Source organism: Vigna unguiculata, chromosome 5 (genome assembly GCF_037176805.1).
Source record: "Vigna unguiculata cultivar grain cowpea cultivar isolate G323 ecotype 2 chromosome 5, ASM3717680v1, whole genome shotgun sequence".
Classification (NCBI taxonomy): domain Eukaryota; kingdom Viridiplantae; phylum Streptophyta; class Magnoliopsida; order Fabales; family Fabaceae; genus Vigna; species Vigna unguiculata.
The window spans coordinates 54,226,374-54,247,642 of NC_140796.1; the positions used below are offsets into that span (position 1 = coordinate 54,226,374).

At 30.5% G+C, this 21,269-nt stretch overlaps 5 protein-coding genes and 1 long non-coding RNA gene across 7 annotated transcripts; 3 read left to right on the plus strand and 3 right to left on the minus strand.

Annotated features, from left to right (window-relative positions):
- Positions 1–1,123: 1,123 nt before the first annotated feature.
- Positions 1,124–2,191, minus strand: RPS17 (ribosomal protein S17). Its single transcript, XM_028069981.2, has one exon. The coding sequence runs from the start codon at positions 2,126–2,128 to the stop codon at positions 1,670–1,672; it is 459 nt and encodes a 152-aa protein (XP_027925782.2). The 5' UTR covers positions 2,129–2,191; the 3' UTR covers positions 1,124–1,669.
- Positions 2,192–2,649: 458 nt separating this feature from the next.
- Positions 2,650–3,737, plus strand: LOC114185400 (photosystem I reaction center subunit VI, chloroplastic-like). Its single transcript, XM_028073104.2, has 3 exons — positions 2,650–2,850; positions 3,028–3,154; positions 3,392–3,737. Exons 1-3 carry the CDS (start codon positions 2,723–2,725, stop codon positions 3,569–3,571), a joined length of 435 nt encoding a protein of 144 aa, XP_027928905.1. The 5' UTR covers positions 2,650–2,722; the 3' UTR covers positions 3,572–3,737.
- Positions 3,738–3,802: 65 nt separating this feature from the next.
- Positions 3,803–6,895, minus strand: LOC114185399 (rop guanine nucleotide exchange factor 12-like). The gene is made up of 7 exons (XM_028073102.2): positions 6,284–6,895; positions 6,058–6,174; positions 5,792–5,946; positions 5,610–5,684; positions 5,250–5,522; positions 4,827–5,147; positions 3,803–4,623 (listed from the first exon to the last, which is right to left on the minus strand). Exons 1-7 carry the CDS (start codon positions 6,546–6,548, stop codon positions 4,222–4,224), a joined length of 1,608 nt encoding a protein of 535 aa, XP_027928903.2. The 5' UTR covers positions 6,549–6,895; the 3' UTR covers positions 3,803–4,221.
- A 559-nt stretch (positions 6,896–7,454) lies between these two features.
- LOC146886557 (uncharacterized) lies at positions 7,455–8,679 on the plus strand. 2 transcript variants are annotated; one of them, XR_014995434.1, is made up of 4 exons: positions 7,455–8,025; positions 8,110–8,181; positions 8,278–8,314; positions 8,391–8,679. It is a non-coding gene; the product is annotated as an uncharacterized LOC146886557 (long non-coding RNA). The 2 variants fall into 2 exon arrangements; XR_014995433.1 differs by having other exon boundaries at positions 7,688–8,025; positions 8,385–8,679.
- Positions 8,680–11,161: 2,482 nt separating this feature from the next.
- LOC114183362 (D-isomer specific 2-hydroxyacid dehydrogenase family protein) lies at positions 11,162–12,444 on the plus strand. The gene is made up of 2 exons (XM_028070372.2): positions 11,162–11,670; positions 11,795–12,444. Exons 1-2 carry the CDS (start codon positions 11,278–11,280, stop codon positions 12,311–12,313), a joined length of 912 nt encoding a protein of 303 aa, XP_027926173.2. The 5' UTR covers positions 11,162–11,277; the 3' UTR covers positions 12,314–12,444.
- Positions 12,445–13,159: 715 nt separating this feature from the next.
- On the minus strand, positions 13,160–14,143 carry LOC114183363 (dynein light chain LC6, flagellar outer arm-like protein). Its single transcript, XM_028070373.2, has 2 exons — positions 13,717–14,143; positions 13,160–13,589 (listed from the first exon to the last, which is right to left on the minus strand). The coding sequence occupies exons 1-2, from the start codon at positions 13,852–13,854 to the stop codon at positions 13,440–13,442; spliced, it is 288 nt and encodes a 95-aa protein (XP_027926174.1). The 5' UTR covers positions 13,855–14,143; the 3' UTR covers positions 13,160–13,439.
- Between the last annotated feature and the right edge of the window lie 7,126 nt (positions 14,144–21,269).

The following is a 21,269-nucleotide window of genomic DNA, read 5'->3' on the forward strand; positions in this document are numbered from 1 at the left end:
ATTTTCCCCACCACCAAATTCTTTTCCTCTTTTATGGCTCATCAAAATGAAAATTCCCCATTTAATTCATATCCCCTATTCCTTGAATAATTAATCTTAAATCCCTAATTTACTGCATCATTATATATACATAACAACTCCATCAGTGTTGAACTTAAGACCCAATCGGCACTAACACTATATTTATAAAACTTAAAACGAATCAAATTTCAAAGACAGGACTCATCGGAACAAAAAGTATGTATGTAAAGATTTTCAACTTCAGAAAAATAGTAATTCTTAAGAACATTACTTCAGCACTAGTGCTGATCAGCAAACATAATTAATATTTTGAAAAAGAAAAATCTGATCTTGCAAATGCTTGCTGCTTCTCACGTAGAAATATATTTATGCACCCTGCATTGCTGGTAACTTCAATAGCCTTTACATCTACATGTGGAAATTCTTCCCAAAAAAAATTGGTAACAAACACACAGTCCCAGAAAGTATGGAGGCAATACAGTTACCAGATCCTTTTTTATAGGTCACCATCCATCTCTCTTTCGATTGTATTTTATCTAAACCTTTTTGCATAATTTGGTTGCCATTAGCATCAAGTCACCTAATTTGCAATTCCCCCCTTTCAAGCTATTGTCCGAAAGCTTAAAACAATCGCCAACCATGGACTATACATGTAACTCTAGGAATGACCTTGTAGAAAGTACAGCAAAATCAAGTCCTATATCTCTACGGAATAAATAGGAGAGGGGTAAAACATTGAAGAAGAGAACACCGTCATTGCCCCGTGAGCCACTTACATTACAGGTGAACTTATAACGATATTTAACACAAAAATATTAAAGCATCAATCAAGTTTGAGTCTTTATCACTTGGTATGATGTTCAACATAAATAATCCAATTTGAGACTTCTTATTTGCACAATTACACTTCCACATCAAAAGTTATCAATATCAGTGCATGTGATCCACGTATTTACATGGCAACAATTTAAGAGCTTTCATTTTATTGACTACAGTACTACGTGTAAAAGTAATAAAAAAAAAAAGTCTTCCTTTCTTGGAGATCAAGCAATGAGCTGGATAAACGATGAGGATGGGAAAAATTCAGAGCCCAAGAGGAAAGTTAAACTCAACATATTACGACGGATATTTGGCCATCAGAATCATAATCGAATATTTCATCACACACCTTCTGTCATAACAAGTTCTCAAAGATAACAACACTACCATAATGCCCCATTTGAATTGAAGATTGATGAAAAGCCAACTGACACATTTCATCAAACATTCAGAGGGAGCAATAAACAATAAAAGCTCTCAACGATAACAAAATTAACAAGAATCATATACCAAACTGATTTCGTTAGCATCAAATTCTCCACTCCCAGTCCCGGCAAGTCTCACACTCATCTCAATGCTGCATGGAATCAAACGATAAAATTTCCTGAATTCTCTCAATCCTCCGAATCACCATCGAGCAAGAGCAATCAATCAAAGAAAAAGAGGATTATATATGATAGCCGAAGCTAGAATGATAGGAATTGCACATATAAACAGTGCACTAACACGAAAGAGTTGCACCATGGAAATTACAACACATAAAGCCGAAAGAGAACAAAAAAGAAAAGATAGGATAAAATACGCGTAAGAGAGTGAAATTGAGGAGAGTCTAGGACTGAGACTGGGACCCGAAAGACTCGAAAGACTCGAAATCAATGAAAACCTCTTCCCGCTGAGAGGGCTCGTTGGAGCGCCTTTGGGGAGCGGGGAGGGCGAGAAAAGTCTTGGTCTTGCTGATGGGCCTTGTCTTCTGGAGCTGAACGATGTCGCCCACTTTGAATTGGTTATCTGGGTCGTGGGCCTGGTACTTCTTCTTCTTCCTGAAGCGCCTCTTGTACTTTGGGTGAACGGCCACCCTGACCACCTCCACAGCCACCGTCTTATCGCTGCTGGAGCACACCACCTTTCCCTGCATTGTCTTCATCGCTTTTATTTGGGGCACCGAACACGGCGGTGCCCATTGCGGCCTAGCCACGCCGGAATTGGGTTTCGAGAGAAGGTTCGAGCCATGGGCGTGGCCGGTCAGAAATGGGGTTGAGAGCTTCGGAGGGAGCTGAAGAAGCCACATTTCTTATCCGTTTCTTTCTATCACTCTATTCACTCTCTTTCTCTGTACTTTATATTTTATCTCCTTATCACTCTCCTTCTCTCGACATATACATGGGCCTAAAGCCCAAACAATTAACACCTTATTCGATCACTCTGCGAATCAATGAACGAAAAAAATAAAATAAAATTGGATTATATGTACAACACGAAAGTTGATAAAAGTATTTAGTATACTATTTCCTTTAAATGTGCAAAGAAATGTTTTTCTTATAAATATATCTATGCCAAGTAATTATTTCATAATTATTATTATCCACTTAAATTTAATTAAACTGGATATCAGTTTATAAATTATTGAACTCTTAACAATAGTTTTATTTATTTTTAACTATTTAAAATTAAATTAATTAATTCACGTGTTTTTAACTTTAGTTATTTATCTTCTTGCAGAGAAATCTAAGAGGATAGGGTTATCCATCTCGGAACCACGTGGCATCTCATGAATGACTTCCATGGTATGCAGAAAGAAATGGAGACGGTGACGTGGCAATTTGATGATATTTTTGTAACATATGAAGACGAATGTGACTGTGTGTGAAGCACAAAGCGCATTATGGCTTCTCTGGCAAGCTTGGCTGTTGTTCAACCATCCACTGTGAAGGGCCTTGCTGGATCTTCCATTGCTGGAACTAAGCTCTCTTTCAAGCCCTCTCAAACGAGTTTCAGACCCAAGAATTTCAGGTTAACCATTTGTAATATCATTACTCTGGTAGAAGAAGACTATTAAACTATGAATTATGAATCAGTATGAATCAGTATGCATGTGCATGTGTCATCCTTTTCGTTTTGTATGTTTTCTGGAAAACACAAAAGAGGCTTCTGTAGATTTTAATTGCACGTGAAAGCTACCATTTTCAGGAGTGGTGCTGTTGTGGCAAAGTACGGTGACAAGAGTGTGTACTTTGATTTGGAGGATCTTGGCAACACTACAGGCCAGTGGGACTTGTACGGCTCCGATGCACCTTCACCCTACAACTCTCTTCAGGTTTGGTTTCTTTTTACTATTTGTTCATTATGAGAATGAAAAAGTCAAGCATTTGCATAATAGTAAGGGAACAGTTAATGGTTTGAGCGAAGAAACAGTGTAGGACAAAGGCATAGAAAGCAATAGTGGATGGTTTCATTCAGCCCTGGCTACAATAAGATCTGATGCACTTACACAACTTAGTTCCATTGAAAATTCAAACTTGTTATATCTCCCTCATTGATAATGGATTTGCAGAGCAAGTTCTTCGAGACATTCGCTGCTCCATTCACAAAGAGGGGATTGTTGCTCAAGTTTTTGATCCTGGGAGGTGGTTCCACCCTGGCATACTTCAGTGCCACTGCTTCAGGTGACATTCTACCAATCAAGAAAGGTCCACAACTTCCACCAAAGCTAGGTCCCCGTGGCAAGATCTAATTTAGTTTCCAAGTTTCCAAGTTCAATCTGTTTAGCTTCTTTTTCCCCCTCTTCTTTTGAACTGAACGTGTATATCTCTGCTTGCATACAATGTTTAAGAACGTCTAAAACCTACTTGTATTAAATCATGTTTATTTCTGGTCCAATAAATAGCATTTGCTGTATAGTGATGATGATTTATTTATTTATTTTCATGGATGAGATAAAAGTAAGGGATGAACTCACTGCTCGTAGTGAAACTCAAGATCTTTTAATGCAATTGATGTTATGAGTTAAGCCGATTGGCCATGTTTTTTACTAACAGACTCGATTTGCTTGGGATGTTCTAATTTATAGAAAGCAAAACTTGAAGATGTTGTATGTTACGCACGTTGGCCTGTGACATCAGTACAGGATGATCTCTACATTAACACTGTCACAGTCACAGAAAGGGAACGGTGAGTTGATGACAGGTCACGGGGAGGGACAAACATGGATGACATTTGTGCTAGGTATCGTCAAAAAACCACGACTCAGTAGCTACCAGACTACAAATCCTTCGTATATTGAGGATGCCATATCTCTGACCATGCTTCAAAGCCATTAGTTTTGTCTGTGCATTCCTATGTAAAATGGAAATAGTTGTTGATCAGCAATCCTCTAATGCACTTTTAATGACGTGCTGTTGGGCTTCTCGTGGCTCCCAAGTTCTCAAGATATGACACCTTCTTGCTGGTCACTACGTTAGCAAGTTTTTGTTGCTTTGTATCCTCGTCTTTGCATAACTCATCTGAGGGGTCCTTCTTCAACGTTGAGTCTTCTTGATCAGAGCCCCAACCCATGAAATCTGATAGTGTCATTGAACCAGGTGCTTCAGTAGTAGTAGTAGTAGTAACCTTCTCCATCTCTTCTTTAGGAGGCCTTGAAATTGAGTTTCTACTTCTTCCTGTTGATATATTGTGACATTGAATTTGGAAATCTGCTTGGAGTACATCATCTATTCTTGAAAGAACTGTAAAGGCCAAACTCTCCAATATTCTTGAATAGCTTTCTAGAACAGCTTGCCCCACATCCTGCCAACATAACAAGTACTCCATCGTTTTAATTAAACACAGTAAAATCATTCTATTGAATGGCCCTTCCAACGTTGCCAACAAAAGGAATCCAAATATGTTGTTGTGTCTAGATCTTTAGATCAAACGAATCTCTTAGGCAGTTCATTGTAAGTAGAGTGTGTGCAGATATTGGAGAACTAAACTCAGGGACATGCTCTTACCTTGTTGAATTGGATTTTGCTTATATCGAGTGAAGATTGAGGAAGGCCAGGGAAACGGTGCTTTAAGAGAAGTAATATGGTTTCTGCTCTCTCTTCAAAGAGCTCTCTTTTTTCGATACTCACTCCGGAACCCCAAGAAGATTTTCCATCTTTTTGGTTCATCTTCCGCTTCCAAATTACTATTGACGCTTCAATTCTGTTCTTTAGATCCAGAATTTTATGCTCTGACGATAAGTCCGTGGTTGACAAGAACTGGTCAGGATCAAAAAATTCAACTGTTATGCTCCTATAGGTCGAGTCCCCTAGACTTGCTCTTCCATTCTGTAAATGAAGAAAAGGCAAAAAGAAAATAGATTATGTATCACAATGTTAATGTTGCTCCAGGTGATAACTATAAGCTTTCGTTGGTTCTTTTTGTCTCACCTTGGGTAGGGAATCAATATAGCTCTCAGGAATCTCAATTTCTGATAGAATTTGAGCATTTATTGCCATGGCTGCTTTAAGTACTTGATTCACACAATCTTTCTGATAATGCAGAAATTTTCTAGCCGCATCAGATAGACCGTCTGCGGGAACCTTAGGAGTAGGTAACCACCACTTATCATCATTTTTTTTCTTTGAGTCCGGATCTGAATCATCTGAATCTTTAGACACATAATAGAACTCATTTTGATCTTTGAAGTTATCCAGACAATCCTGTTCGTCATCAAAAATTTCTCGGGACAATTAATAACCAATTTAAACCTATAAGAGAATTATCACATTTAGGATCAATGATCTTACAATAAGCATTGTATCAAGCTTGCGCAAGGCAGGGATATTCATGTGAAGATCCGTCCTCTGTCGTGTCGTCATAATCTAGCCAATGAAAAACCCGGTTCTATCATATAGATAGCAGTTATGATGATATAGAAAGAATAACATAGATACTATTTCTATGGAAATAGAGAGAAAGAGGGTTTTACCTCCATACTTGAACCATCCTTGGACTTTTGTTGTGAAGGAACCATTTCAACAACGTAATCCGTGACTGATAGAAGCCAATCAATTTCTTTTTTCCATTTTGCTTTCCTTTCTGCCGGCATTGGTTCCAGGCGTTTTTGCTCCCCATAAATAGAAGCTGCAGTTTCAGTAAGATAACAACTATAAGAAACTCTTTCTTCGTGCCATGTCCAATAGTCTCACATCATTCCAGAATAACTGATGCTGAATAAACAAAAAGTCAACTTACCAGCAAGGTTTGTAAAAGCGTTTGACAGTGCCAAAGCAGACGAAACACCCTTTCCACCACCGGACATGTCCTCACCCAACAGCAGTTTGGCAAATCTTTCCCTCATCTGTTCCATATCTGAATTAATAATCCCAGCCATGAATGTCAACTTTTGAGACAAATCAAATAAAAGTGATGAAGAGAGTAACTGTAAGGTGATTGATTGTTAAATAGTAAGGGTATTGACCTTGCAAGATCTTGTCTTTGGATTCCTTGGCTGCCAATTCCTCCTTGGTTAGCATCTTTGTTTTGGGAACCTTGTCTGAATCATTAAGAGGCTTTGATCCTTGACTTCTAGAAGAGGCTGCACCATCCTCTGTAGGTTCCAATTGTTTAGCAGTGTCAATGCTGAGGCTCTTGGAGTGCCTTCCAGCGCCCTCAAACACCCCTTTCAAGCTAAACAATTTGGCCCTGCTACCTCCTTCCTGCTCTTGTTCTCCTGCTTGAACCATGTTTCCTCTTTTCTTATTTTTCCAAACAAAGGTTAATTTTTAAGGTGGAACAAAACATGGGGTGCCTCAGACCTTGCAGGGAGAGAAGGAAAGTAGCAGAGGGGGAAGCCAAGGCAAAGAAAGGAGAGAGTTGTATTTTCTTTTTGGAGTTGGTGAGTTTGAGAAAAGAGTGGAGGTGGTTTGTTTCGTTTTTTTTTTCTTTTTTGTTAGCCTTTCTTTTTTGAGCTGGATTCTCCGAACGTGAGGTGCATGTTGTAAGAAATGGAATGGGTTTGAGAGTGAGAGAAACAGAATTTGCATTATTTTTGTTTTGTTTTCGGAGGTTTTGCTTTGGAATGGTGAGGGAAAATTGGATGGTTGTTGATTAAGGTTCTAATTTAAACGTCATATATAGCTGAAGACCAGGGAAGACAGACATGCACGCTTAGCCAATCAATCACACATATTATAACATTCATTCCTTTCTTTAACAATCACACTGTCAACTCCAAATTCTTACTACTTTTTTTATCTATGTAACTATCACAGTACTGAGACATTATTAAAATAATGTATATTGGTCAAACTTAATATTTAAACAAGGTACTTAAAACCTAATACACTTAATGCAACTTTTAATCTCTTTAATTTTGATTCTCAAATAATCAACAAACAAATGTTGAGGTTACTGACCCTTTAGAAAAAATATTACATGGAATGGACCCTTGCTTTTTTAGATGATGTGATGTTAGATTAGAAGAGTGAATTTTAAATAATAATAATAGTTATTATATTTTAAATGAAAATTGATATTTTCACAAACAAGTTTTACGTCCCTCTAAAAAAATTTGAACATGTTTTAATTCTTATAAAATGGGTGAGTTTTGATTTTAGCTCCTGTACAAAATTATTTTGCTTTTGGTGTTATAAAACTGTATCATTTTTACCTATTAATTACATCGAACAAAAGTTTAAATAAATATTGTCTCTTAACATAAATATTACGGACTAAAACAATTATTTAAAAGTGTAGAGATAAATTTTTTTTAAAAAAGTGACTAAATTCAAAATTACAAATTTGATAATAATTCAAAAGAGTGAAAAAAACTTATAGACTAAAATACAAACTTGATAGTTATACGGGTCAGAAATTTAGATTTATGAATAATTTAAATAAAATGTAATAAAATACAATTTGTAAACCAATTCTAATTTTTATATTTCATTTCTAGATTTGTGTACGAGGAGACGAAGAGGTTTTTAAACATACCGTTTGATTAACATGTGTATCTTCTACCACGAAAAGATGTATACGGAAGTGTATAAATATGAAACGTTGCATTTGATGAATAAGGTGAGTGTTGTTGACCGTCACTTTCTTTCTTTGAAGGATTTATAATTGAATCGCTTGATCTTCAAAATCAAAACCACCACCACCAACCTCATGGCTGAAGAGGCTCTCAACACCAACAACAACCGTGATTATACTTGGAAGCTGGTCAGTGTTAATCACACATCATTCTTTGCAAATCAAAATCAAGGTTTCACCAAATTCTGCAATATATTTCTTAACTTGTTGCAGGCCTATTTCGAAAAGTTACAAGATGATGTAAGGCGTCTTCAACAAGAGAATGAATATCTCAAGAAGTTACTGGTATGCGGTGGTATTGTATTAGTGTTGATAACAGATTAATAAATTTCTGATTTCTGATTTTGCTTCTTCTTCTTTCCTTGTGTTTGTTTGTTGCAGTGGCATTCACCAAATAGTTGGATAGAGAAACAGAGAGGTATGTGATCTTCCTTTTAACAGTTTCAACAATGTTAGGTTACGGAATTGTTGATGATTGTTCTGTTCAGCTGCAGAAATGGTGAGAGAAGAAGCGACGGAAATGGCGGTGGAGACGCAAGGGGAAGATCAATACGGCCCACCACTTTAGACCCATCAAAAGTTTATGGTCCAACTCAGCCCATCACTACTCACATCTTGCTTATGCCGATACAACTTGCTCAGATATATGCTTAATATACTTCTTTAACTTCTTTTTTTTATTCTGTTTATGTTTTTATTTTTAAATCATATCAAATATTTGTATCTTCTACTTTGCAATTCAGTTATATATTCAAGATATGTCAATGCTTTTCCCCTTTTGAATTTTTCTCCCTAATATTCATTGAACACGACATAGAATTGGATCGGTGAAAAGGAATGAATCATGGGATTTTCTTTAGATTATGACTTCTCATATTTAACCTATTCTTAAGTAACACAACGTCATTAGGGTTGTGGTTTGTTTAATGTTTTAATCCCAAATAAAAGTTCCAAGGAACAAGTTCTTGTCCAATTTATAGTTTCAGACTTGACATTAAGTTTGAACATGTATTTATGCCATTATATAAAAATAAATCATGCATTAAGTTTAAAATAAATCAGGCATTTATACCATTATATAAAAAAATCTATAATAACTTATTTTGATTCATATTTTAATAAGCCAGTTGTATTTCTTAATAAATAAAAAAGTAATTTATTTAATATAATAAATAATAGAATAAATCTTTTGTTTTAAAATAATTAAATAATTTCATTTTAAATAACATTTGTATAATCTTTTAAACTATTTGTACAAAATTAAATTATATATATTATAATTAGTGATTTAATACTTAATTTATTTGTTTAGTTCATTTTAGTTATCTTATTATTTTTTAGTTCAATCTAATTTTCTGATTTTTAAATTATTTAATTTGGTTATGTTGGTTAATTGACTGTCTATTCATAATCACATGTTAATTTGTGAAATTTTTTAACTTTTTTTTTTCATTTAAAAAAATATAAAAAAATAAATATAAGGTTATGATTATATCATGTGATGGTAGCAATTGTTTTCACATTAATCACGATAAATTTGATCTGTTTAAACTTAAGATCAAATTAATAATTAAATTTAATTATAATTTATATATATATATATATATATATATATATATATATATATATATATATATTAACTGTAATTGAATTTATTAAATAATTTTGTCTGAAATTAGAAATTTAGAGAGTAAAACGTGAATCATTTTTAGAAAATCACCTTCATGTCATGTGAATAACATATCTTGTTATGTGACAATTTATATATTTTTATAAAAGAATTAAAAATTAATAAAAGTTATAAATTTTTTTTTTATTTGACTCGTAATATGTAACCTAACAAAAATAATCAACCATTTAAAAAATGTATGAAACTAAATTAAAAAAAAAAATAATGAATCAATGAATAAATCAAACGAAAAAATTAATAATTATACCTTTATATCTATTAAATTGTTTTACTTTTTTCATATTTTAATTTATTTCTCATACAAATAATAAAACTATATATATCTATAAATAATATAAATCAAACCATCACAAAATAATAAATATCAAATTATAATACACTTATGTTAAATTTAAATAATGATGCCAATAACATAAAAATAAATAAGTGTATTATTAAGAAGTGAAGATTACAAATTATTTCAACTTTAAAGATATATAGTAACCTAAGTTTGGTTTTGAACTTCGGCCTCTCAAAAATCGTAAAAGTTTAATAAAGTTTGAATTTGATTTTTTTTAAAGAAAATAATAATGACGGCATTTTAATGAAACCTTTTAATGTTATTAAATAATTTTCGCATATTTCAATCCAATAAGAATAATTTCTGTTTAAGATAGGAACTTTGGAAGATGAAGAATTCAATAAATTTTGATGATTCTAAACAATTAACAATTTAATATAATATATAATAATATTGAATAATATTATAATAATATATTAGTACTAATATAATAATAATAATAATTAAATAATGATACTTAAATAATTAAATAATAACATTGTTAATAAATCATTAAAAACAATACTTCATTTAAAATTATAATGTATCTATGTTAAATGTAAATAATCATTTTAAAAAAATTCCAATAACTAAATATAAGTGTATCTTAAAAAATAAAAATTATGAATTATTTAAATTTTAGAAAATAAAAGAAGAAAAAATCTGTACTAATCAAGCTTGAATTTGAAATTACGGATAAAAGTGTGATAATAAAATTTACATTTGAAAATCAAAATTAAAAAAAAAATTGTAAAATAATTTTTTTCTTATGGACTATTTTAGTGTCTCTATCAACAATTTCTATTTATTCTGATTCTTAAAAGAATTTGCATCTAAAACGAGAATAAATGTTAATAACGAAAGAATTTAGAATATTTGTTTCTTTTTTTGCAATATAATAATATATTTTAATTAATAACATTATTTAATAATAATTCAATGACATAATATTACTAGATAAAATTTAAAATATTACACAAAAACAAAAAATAAATAATTAAATACTACAAATAAATTAAGTAATAAAATATTAAAAATAATATTTTGTTTAAATTTACAGTACACTTGTATCAAAGTTAATATCTTTTGAAGTAACATTGTTAAGTTATTTTCTCTTATTTTGATTCATATTGATCATCATCATCGTTGAAATTTAACTTATTAATTATTTTTAACTATCTTGGAAAACAAAATTTAACGAGTTTAAGTTTAATTAGTTTTAATTATTTTGGAAAACAAATTTTAATACTCTCTCATTTTCCTCTTCTGTAATCGCTGTGTAAGTTATTAGCGATGATCTCACAAACAAAATTGACACTATCAGAAAGAAATCGTTGGTCTAAACTAAACCGCTCCATTGTAAAAGGAATCTATGGCCGTGCTAATGACTTCCCCAATGCACAGTTACATTGAAGAAGAGCTCGACAAGCGCTTCAACCTCTTCAAACTCTGGCATTTTCCCTCATTCGCCGCCTTCGCCCAAGCCCACGGAGCCTCCGTCCGCGCCGTCGTCGGAAGCATCAAAGTAGGAGTGGATGCCGCCACCATCGACTCCTTGCCCAACCTGGAGATCGTCTCCACCTACAGCGTCGGATACGACCACATCGACCTCCGAAAATGCAGAGAGAGAGGCATTCCCGTCACCAACACGCCCAACGTTTTGACCGACGATGTCGCCGATCTCGCTATCGCCCTTGCCTTGTCCCTCTTCTGCACAATCTCTCACTCCCCTCGCCGCAACCCCGCTCCTCACCTCACACCAAAGGTTTTTCACTCATTTCATCACTAATTTTTTTATTTTGTTTAATTGTTACGCGTTTCGTTTAGGAGTTTAGGGTTTAAGAAAAGATTAATTAAATTAAATTTGATATTGTGATTCGCACATTTAGCTTAGTGGTAAATCAGTTGGAATTATAGGACTGGGAAGGATTGGGATGGCAATTGCGAAGAGAGCTGAAGCTTTTGGGTGCCCAATCAGCTACCATTCGAGAAGTGTAAAAGCAGAGTCAGGTTATAGATATTACTCTAATGTTCTTGACCTAGCCGCTGACTCTGAAGTACTGGTTGTGGCCTGTACCCTCACCGAAGAAACCCGTCACATCGTGAACCGTGGAGTTATGGATGCACTGGGCCCAAAGGGGATTTTGATCAATATTGCGCGAGGCCCGCACGTGGATGAGCCCGAACTTGTATCCGCGTTGACCGAAGGAAGACTAGGTGGTGCGGGCCTGGACGTGTTTGAGAAGGAGCCAGAGGTGCGTGAAGAGTTACTAAGGCTTGAGAATGTTGTGTTGACTCCTCATGTGGGGACTGACACGGTGGAAACCTGCATGGCAATGGGAGATCTCGTGATTGCAAACTTAGAGGCACACTTCCTTGGTAAGCCCCTTGTGAGTCCAATCATTTGATGCTTCTTTTCTTTACATTACATTACATCACTCATTCATGTTCACTTCATTCTTGCTTTAGCTTCTGAACTTAATCAGTTTTACTAGACATTTTATCCTAATTTTTTATTAATTTGTTAGTTTTTTCAGTAGTTCTTTTCTTTCCCGTAACTCTATTTATTTTTTCTGCTGTACTGTTGTAGTAAGAAACGTTCATGCTGCACTTCGTGTTCCTCTTTTGTAGTCTTTAAGACCGAAAAATGGAGAAAAAAAAACCCAGGTGCAGCTCAAATTCTTGACTGAAGAAAATTCTAGTCACACCAGCAAACGCGTGTTTGAATTAGAATTTACAAACTTCATTTTAAATGATTTTATAAACTAATTTTATTTTAGTTAAAATAGCTTTGAACAAAATTGATTATTGTCTGAGATGTCTTTTAAAAAAGTATTTTTATCGTAATAAATTTTGTGTTAGTAATGTCTCAAAAAAGTACTTTAAGATTTATTAATGGAAAAATGATTTTTTACTTTGATGGTGAATTGATATTTTTATGATAGAACTTATAAGTTTGAAACCGTAAACTTTCCTTTTATGTTGAATTTAAACTTAGAACTCAAGCCACGTTTCAACGGAATATTTCTACACACAAGTTTATTTAAAGTTAAGATTTAATTTATTGCATTAAGCAGGTATATTATTTCATAATATAGATATTTTAAATATCCTTCTTTTATTTTTCCTTCTGGCCCATCCACACCAACCATTGTCCTTGTTTCTTATCCCAAAATATCGTTAAAATATATCTAAAGAGGAAAAGTAGGAAAAGGAAAAGCACTGAACGACCCCACTCATCAAACAAAATATCATGACCCAATTCCAGAACTTTCTTTTCATATCTAATTTCAGTTTCATTAATACTTCATCCTTTATCTTCTTTCTGGTACAACCAAGACGCATCCTCTTTCTGATAATATCCATAATATGAAGAGAAATTTAAGAGGACCTTATCCAAAGCAGCAAGAGAAGAACTGAAGAACAGGAACTTATATATCGTTATATACAAAATGAAAAAGAACATCATTATAACCCTGCACTGCATCCTTCGAAACATTAAAAGGGTCCAATTCCCCAAGCATGAAAATATAGTCAGATATGATCAGAAGCCCCTTTGAAGATGAGGAAATTGAGAGTCTCCAGGGTAAAGTAGACGAAGGTTCCCTTGGAATGGGTGAAAAAGCACCCAAAACTCGATCCCACCACACACTGCCATCCAGAACCATGCTTCGTGTCAAACTCCTATCAGTCCAACAAAAACCATAAACTCCGTCAACCACCAACCTCAAACTCGTGTTACAGAAAAAGTTACACTGAAATTAGTCTCCAAGAACAACAACACATGCAATGGATGGCAGAAAAATGTTACCTTTTTAATGTGGGCAGCAATGGATGTGCAGTCCAGAACATCATAGAGATCAAGAGCTTCAGAAGCAGATGCCATGGCTTGGATCTGCATCTTGAGGGGCATGTCAGTATCCTCTATCACAGCTTTACCTTCCAACATGGTTTCTCACACCCTTTCTCTTTTCCAAGAAAGTGAGCAATAGTAATAACATATCACTCTATATATGATGTCACAATTTTCCTTTGTGAGGGAATAACCCAAATGACCAAAACTTTTTCTGTCCTTACTTCTGCTACCTCACATTTTGGACTCATTATATAAATGGACATTCATGAATAACTCCCTCTCTCCTCATTATTTTTTGTCATTCTGGTGACTCACTCAGTCATAGAGTCCTACCATGACAAAATTGATGCGAAAGACGAGTGAGGAGCTAAGGATAAAGGTGGTGAGGCCATAAATAAAAGGAATTTTCTCAGTTTCGTCATTTTGGCCAGGTGATTGGATTCGATTGAACTACCTATCCACTGAGTAATGTGTGTGTGTGTATATATATATATATATATATATATATATATATATATATATATATATATATATATATATATATATATGTAATGTCACAAGGTAATAAGTAATGTAAATATTATTGTTAGAAATGTTGATTAAAGATAAAGTGAATGTAAAGTTTATAAATAAAATTAATTTTATCTTAAAAACTGATTGTATAAAGATAAGTTAAATTCACTTCTTAATCATTCTTAGGTCGTTAATTTATAAGCTTATTATAAAAAAATAAAAAAACTAATGATTAAATAATATTCGAGTAATTTATTTTAAAAATACATATCTGTATTATATTATAGATGAAAATAACATGGCATGTGACTTCAATAGATATATCATATTCAAAGTTTAATTAGAAAATAAAGTAACATAACGTAAAAAAAAAAATACGGGTTTTCTAAAATATAAAGTCCAAATATATATCTGTATTTTAAAATAAAGACTAAAATGGTAAATTAAACAAAATAAAAGACCTATTATTGTTCTCTCTTTACATTTTCATATTTTAAATTTATTCCCGTTCATTTTCTCTCTTCGGAATTTTAAGATTTCCTTCATCAATTGATTGGGACAGTTATCATGCGTCAACTTCATAGAAAAATAATTAAGCAACTCTTAAAATCTTATTTATCTCAAACATAAATTTTTTTAAAAGACTTTATTAGACATATCTTACAATTTGTCGAAATATCTTACGATGTTCTTTTATATATAAGCATTTCCCAAAACCAACAAAAATTATTTATAAAAATCCATTACATATCAAACACTTTCTAAAAAATATCAGTATTTTGCAAACATTCAAATCTTTAGCACAACTCAAGCCATACAGGGTATTATGATATTATCCCAAATTCTATATTAAAAAATAATAATAACTAACTGCATGATATCAAGGTCTGAATAATGTATTTACTATAACTTTATATTATACATACATTAAAATTAACCTACACTTAATCGTTAAAAAAAATTAAGTATTCTGATGAAAAGAGAAAAAAACTTCTTCTACTAGCTTGAAGCTTCACCTACCACTTATTGCACATAGTTGATGTTTGTTACAATCAATTGATAAACATATTTATAGTATTTAGATACGTATGTTAAATTCGGTAATTCATTTTGGTTTTTAAATATATAGGATAAAATGCATTGTTTCGATTAGAACTGTAAAAAAAAAAGTTTTTAATTTCACAAGAATAACTAGATTGATTAAAATTATAAAACTTTTTAACCTTCACTTGTAAATTTCTTTTAAAGCTATCCATTTTTTAAAAGTTTGTTCAGGATGTAACTTGAATAAGACCAAAATACCATTGCCAAAATTCTTGTTATAGTTGATTAAGAGTTTCATTATAATCTTAATATTTTGCTAGAATTGTTTCAATAGTTGATTTTTTTTTTTTATCAACGGTGATGCCATTTTTTTATCTTGTTACGCACATTATTTTTTTAAAATTATTTTTAGTTAATGCCAGTTAGAATTTTCTTTAAACAATATTAATTGAAGTATATTTTTTTTTATAACATGAGTCAATATTACTTTCCAATCAACATTAGTTAGAATTATTCTTTTATTCGATGTTTATTGTGGTATTGTTCTGGTATCATTTTTTCTTCTAATAATAATTGACATCATTGTTATTTTCTGTTATCAATGCTAATTAGGATTATTTTTATTGATAATAGTTGAGGAAAATTTTCAGTAGAAATTGATAAAAAAATTAGTAAAAACAACATTAACAAATAATTTCATAGAAATAATTCTAATCAATATAAAAAAATGGCCAATTAAGAAAAAATAATTTTAATACTATTTAATATAATTTTAACAAAAAATAATAATAATAATAACTAAGATCAATATAAAAGATCGTTACTATTTTCTTTAATCATTAATAATTGTTTTATATTTTTTATTAAATTTTTGTGATAATAAAAAATGTCTTATACAAAACATTATCATTTAACAAATTTAATTTGTTCTATTTAAATAAAACATTTAAACAAATAAAGTAATTTATATTGTTTGAGGTTTAGCATTATAATGCAAAATTATGTAATGATTTTTTTTATTATATGATTAGATGGGAAACATTAAGAGAGAAGGTCAACACACAATTGCCTTATATAGTAGTATCTGGTAGATGGAAATTGCATGAACCATTCCTTAGATATTTTAATAGCTAATCAAACAAATTCATACCAATCACAATCAATAATTTCATTTGATGACTTCTGTGTGGATGTCATTTCTTTAATTATCTGCTCAATAATTTATCACAATACCACAAATTTCAACACTACTTCCGAGTAAGATAATAATAATAATAAATAAATAAATAAATAAATGATGATTTTGTGGTTTTATAAGACATTTTTCTACTATAATTAAGTGCATCTTCAAAAATTCGTGGTTCGGAAACAAAAAGAGAGCAATGAATAATGAATGAGACTACTCTCAACAACAAAGATTTAGAAATGAATATAATTAATAATTAATTTTTATATCGATGGTTGAGAAAATTAATAATGTATATAAAATTTGTAATGATATAAGTAATATATTAATTAAAAATTGCAATGCTTATAATGAATATAACCATCGTTTAAAATGATGAAAGAACGAATAATGTTCTAATTTAAATGTATATAAGTTTAAATTTTTTATATGAAGCTAAAATTAAAAAAAGAAAAGTGATTATTCTTTTTTTAGTTCATTCTAATGCCTAAATGATAGTAAAATAGTTTTGTTTGCATAAATTAATATCAAATCAGAGTGGCGCAGCGGAAGCGTGGTGGGCCCATAACCCACAGGTCCCAGGATCGAAACCTGGCTCTGATAACAAGAGAAGGCTTTCCGCTTAAAATTTTTTAATTTATAATTTTCGTATCCAGATACCGCTTAAAATTTTTTAATTTATAATTTTCGTATCCAGATACAGTATGGGCTGATTTTAGACTCTAACACTATTTGGGTCAAATTTGGGCCCTCATGTAATCTATGTCAGGACATCAGGAACACTTTAGGCCCAAAAAAAATTCTTTCCAGTACCATCCAATTTGTTTCAGAGCGAAGTGTTGTTTAGTTACTTAATCTGTTTTTGTAATTCGTAATTTACATTATTATCCAGTAGAGTTAAACATCGAGAATATAATCTAGAACGTACCTAAAAAATGATATCAAATAAAATCACGTTGTAACAAGTATAAACAAGAGAGGACCCGTAATATAAAGTAACATAACGTGTGCAAAAAATAAATACAGTTCTAAAATATAAAGTCCAAATATATCTATTTTAAAATAAAGACTAAAATTATAAATAAAATAAAAGGACATTTGTAAACATAATATTTTCATAAAAGTTCAATAAATCATCAATTTATAAAATCAAAAGTAAATATTTTCAAAAAGATTATGTTAAACATTACTGTAAATTTTGACATCTTAGTTATGCTGACGTGAAAAAATTCAAAAAATTGTCATGAAGTGAAAATTTGTTAAAAGAAATAAATAAACAAACACAAAGTATGGGAGAATCACACTAAATCCATGATAAAAATTATACTTCAGGAAATATATGCAAACTATATCTATTATGACAAAAAATATAAATCAAAGGTAAGTATTACCATATTTTTTTTTTACATTTTTATAAGTTAAGAAGACTAAATGAGATGATGTTTCACATTAGATAAAAGTGAATAAGATGAACATTACATGAATAAAAGAATCCACAAATTATTTGTTTAAAATTTTGTATTGAAATTTGTATTCTGATATCTTATATGGTCTTGTTCATGACTTATTGATAACGAATATCTGACGTATCCCTTAAAAATAATCTCATGTGCTATCAATCGATGGTTCATCCTTGTGACAGTCTGAACCAATATCGTATAAAGCAAGTAAAATATCTGAAGTTAAAAGATTGGTTAGTACTATTAATGTATTCGTATTTGAGACGAATGTGTTTTAATTTGAGAAATTTTCACTTGAGGTAAAGATTATTAAAAATGCAAGATGAGTTGAAAATCTCATATTTGATCAAAATGGAAATGGGTTAAAAATGATATCTCGTTCTTTTATATGAGCTTACTAATGTCTCATTGGTAGTGAATTTATTTGACGTCTCTCCTCGACAAACCTTTACCAAATATTAAAGTCAATGGTTATTTTGATGGCAACTTAACTAAATGTGATATAAAAAGGTGAAAAACTCCGATACTTAAGGATTTGTTACTGTTAATTGAAATATTCATCTTTAAAAGGAAAACTTTTTAATATAGGAAAATTTACACTTGAAAGAAGTTTTTTAAAAATTAAGGCAAGATAAAAATTCCACATTAAATAAAAACAAGTAAGTTGAACGATATATTAACAGAATAACTCATTATAATATCAAGAAAACCTTACCTCATATTTTAAAATTTATTGTCATCCATTTTTTCCTCACGTAATTTTAATACTTCCTTTATTCAATTGAGCAAGAGAGTTATCATGCATCAACTATAGAGAACAATTCTTAAGGAACTCTTAAAAATATTTATTTGTGTCAAACATAATTTTTTAGAAGATTTGATTAAATATACCTCACAACTTGTCTAAATATATTTTGGAAACACAACATTTTGTCGGTGGAACGATTTTGTGAGTGTGATAACGACGCATACCAAAACCAACAAAATTATTTATAATAATCCATTAAATATCAAATACTTTATAAAATATAGCAGTATTTTGTAAACATCAAAATCCTTAACTTTGATACCATACACACATTGAATTTTGCCTACACTAAATCGTTATAAAAAAACTTAATTATTTTCATAAAAAGAGAAATAAAAAACTTCTCTTTCAAGCTTGAAACTTCACCTATTAATTCATATAATCTCCGTCATACAGACTGTACGTAATTGATGTTGATTAGAATCAATTGAGGAACATCTTCATAGTATTAGATGCGTAATTTAAATATAGTATCAAACACATTTTTTTAGATTATTTTTAGTTAATGTTAGTTGTAGTATTTTTTAAGCACTATTAATTAAATTTTTTAAGACAACATGGGTGAAGATTATTTTTCAATCAACAATACATAGAATTATTCTTTCATTTGAAGTTTATTGTGATTTTTTTCCTATATCAATAATTTGCTATATATTTTTCTTCTAATGTTAACTAGAATATTTTAAATAAACTGTTAATAGTAGTTTTGTCAATCAATGCCAGTTGAGGAAAAATATCAACTCGATTTGATAAAAAAAATTGATAAAACAACCTTAACCAACGACTTCATGCAAACCAAAATAATTGCAATGAACAAAAAATGGACGAACTGAGAAAAAACTTTTTTAATATTAGTTAAAAAAACATTAACAAATTTTGTCTCAAAAAGTAAATTAAAATAAAATAAAAAAAATGATCAACATTAATATTTTATAATTATTAACTAATATTTTATATTTGAATATATTTTTTTAATATCTTATACACACACAAAAACTAAAATTCAATTAATTAAAATTACTTTATTTACATAAAATATGGAAAATAAAATAATTTGAAACATGATTGATTCAAATTTAATATATTTTAATATATTTAAACATGATTGATTCAAATGAAGGAGTGTTGTGTTTGGGATTTAGCATTATAGTGCAAAATCATGAGATGATATTTTTTTAGGTGAATGGCTAATGAAATAAATATTAAATGATTAAATCAGAAGCATTAGAAGAGAAAGTCAATGGTCTTATAGTAACCACCAAATGCTAAATTCATCAACCATTGGTTAAATATTTTAATAGCTGGAATCAAACAAATTGACAACAACCAACATCAATAATACCATTTTATTACTTCTATGTCCATCTCCTTTATTTAATTATATGTTCAATAATTTATCCCAACACCAAAAATTTAAACACTATTTATGAGAAATTAAAGAAAAAAAAAGATGGTGATTTTTTGATTTTATGAGACACTTTCATATGTTTTTCTTTTCAGACAACACATGACATCTTCAAAGGTATAACTCATTTCCTATTAAACACACATTTAATAGGAAAAGAAATGAATGTTTTGGAAAACTTATGTATATATTTAGATTTTAAATCAATGGTTGATAATATTAATGGCATATTTACATTTTTAACAATATAAAAAGTAGTATATTAATTAAAAATATTGATGCTTATAATGGATGTAACCATTGTTTAAAATGATTAAAGAATGAATAATATTTTAATTTGAAAGTTTCATATATAAATCTAAAAAGATTTAAAAAAATGTGGTAAATATTTTTTTTAATTTTAATTTATTAATAACTAAATTTATCATTGTACAAAAAATTTGAGACTAAAATATAAATAATAAAATCTATTTTACATGAAATAATAACTAAGATATATAAATATATATTATTAATTGTATGAAATTATCAACAAATCAGAGTGGCGCAGCGGAAGCGTGGTGGGCCCATAACCCACAGGTCCCAGGATCGAAACCTGGCTCTGATAAAAAGAGAAGGCTTTCCGCTGAGTATTTTTTATTTTCTAATTTTCTTATCCAGATACAGTATGGGCTGATTTTAGACTCTGACACTATTTGGGTCAAATGTGGGCCTTCGTGTAATTATGTTAGGACATGGGAAACACCTTAGGCCCAAAAAATTCTTTACAGTACCCTCTTAAACATACGGTCAGGCTTATCATAATTTCTCAACAGAAAGTATTTATGTATATATATTTATTTATAATACACATTATTATTATAATAATAATAATAATAATAGTAAACAAGAATATACTGTTAATCAACTTGATAACATCATGATTGTAGCATATAAAGTGGTAGACTTAATAATATAATCAGAAATGCCAATGGTTGGATTAAATATTTTACTGTTAATTAATATATCTGAATTAAATCCAAACAATTTTACAAGAAATATTTAATAAGGTTTAAACATTTTATTACTTTATCCAAAATGAACAGAGCAAAA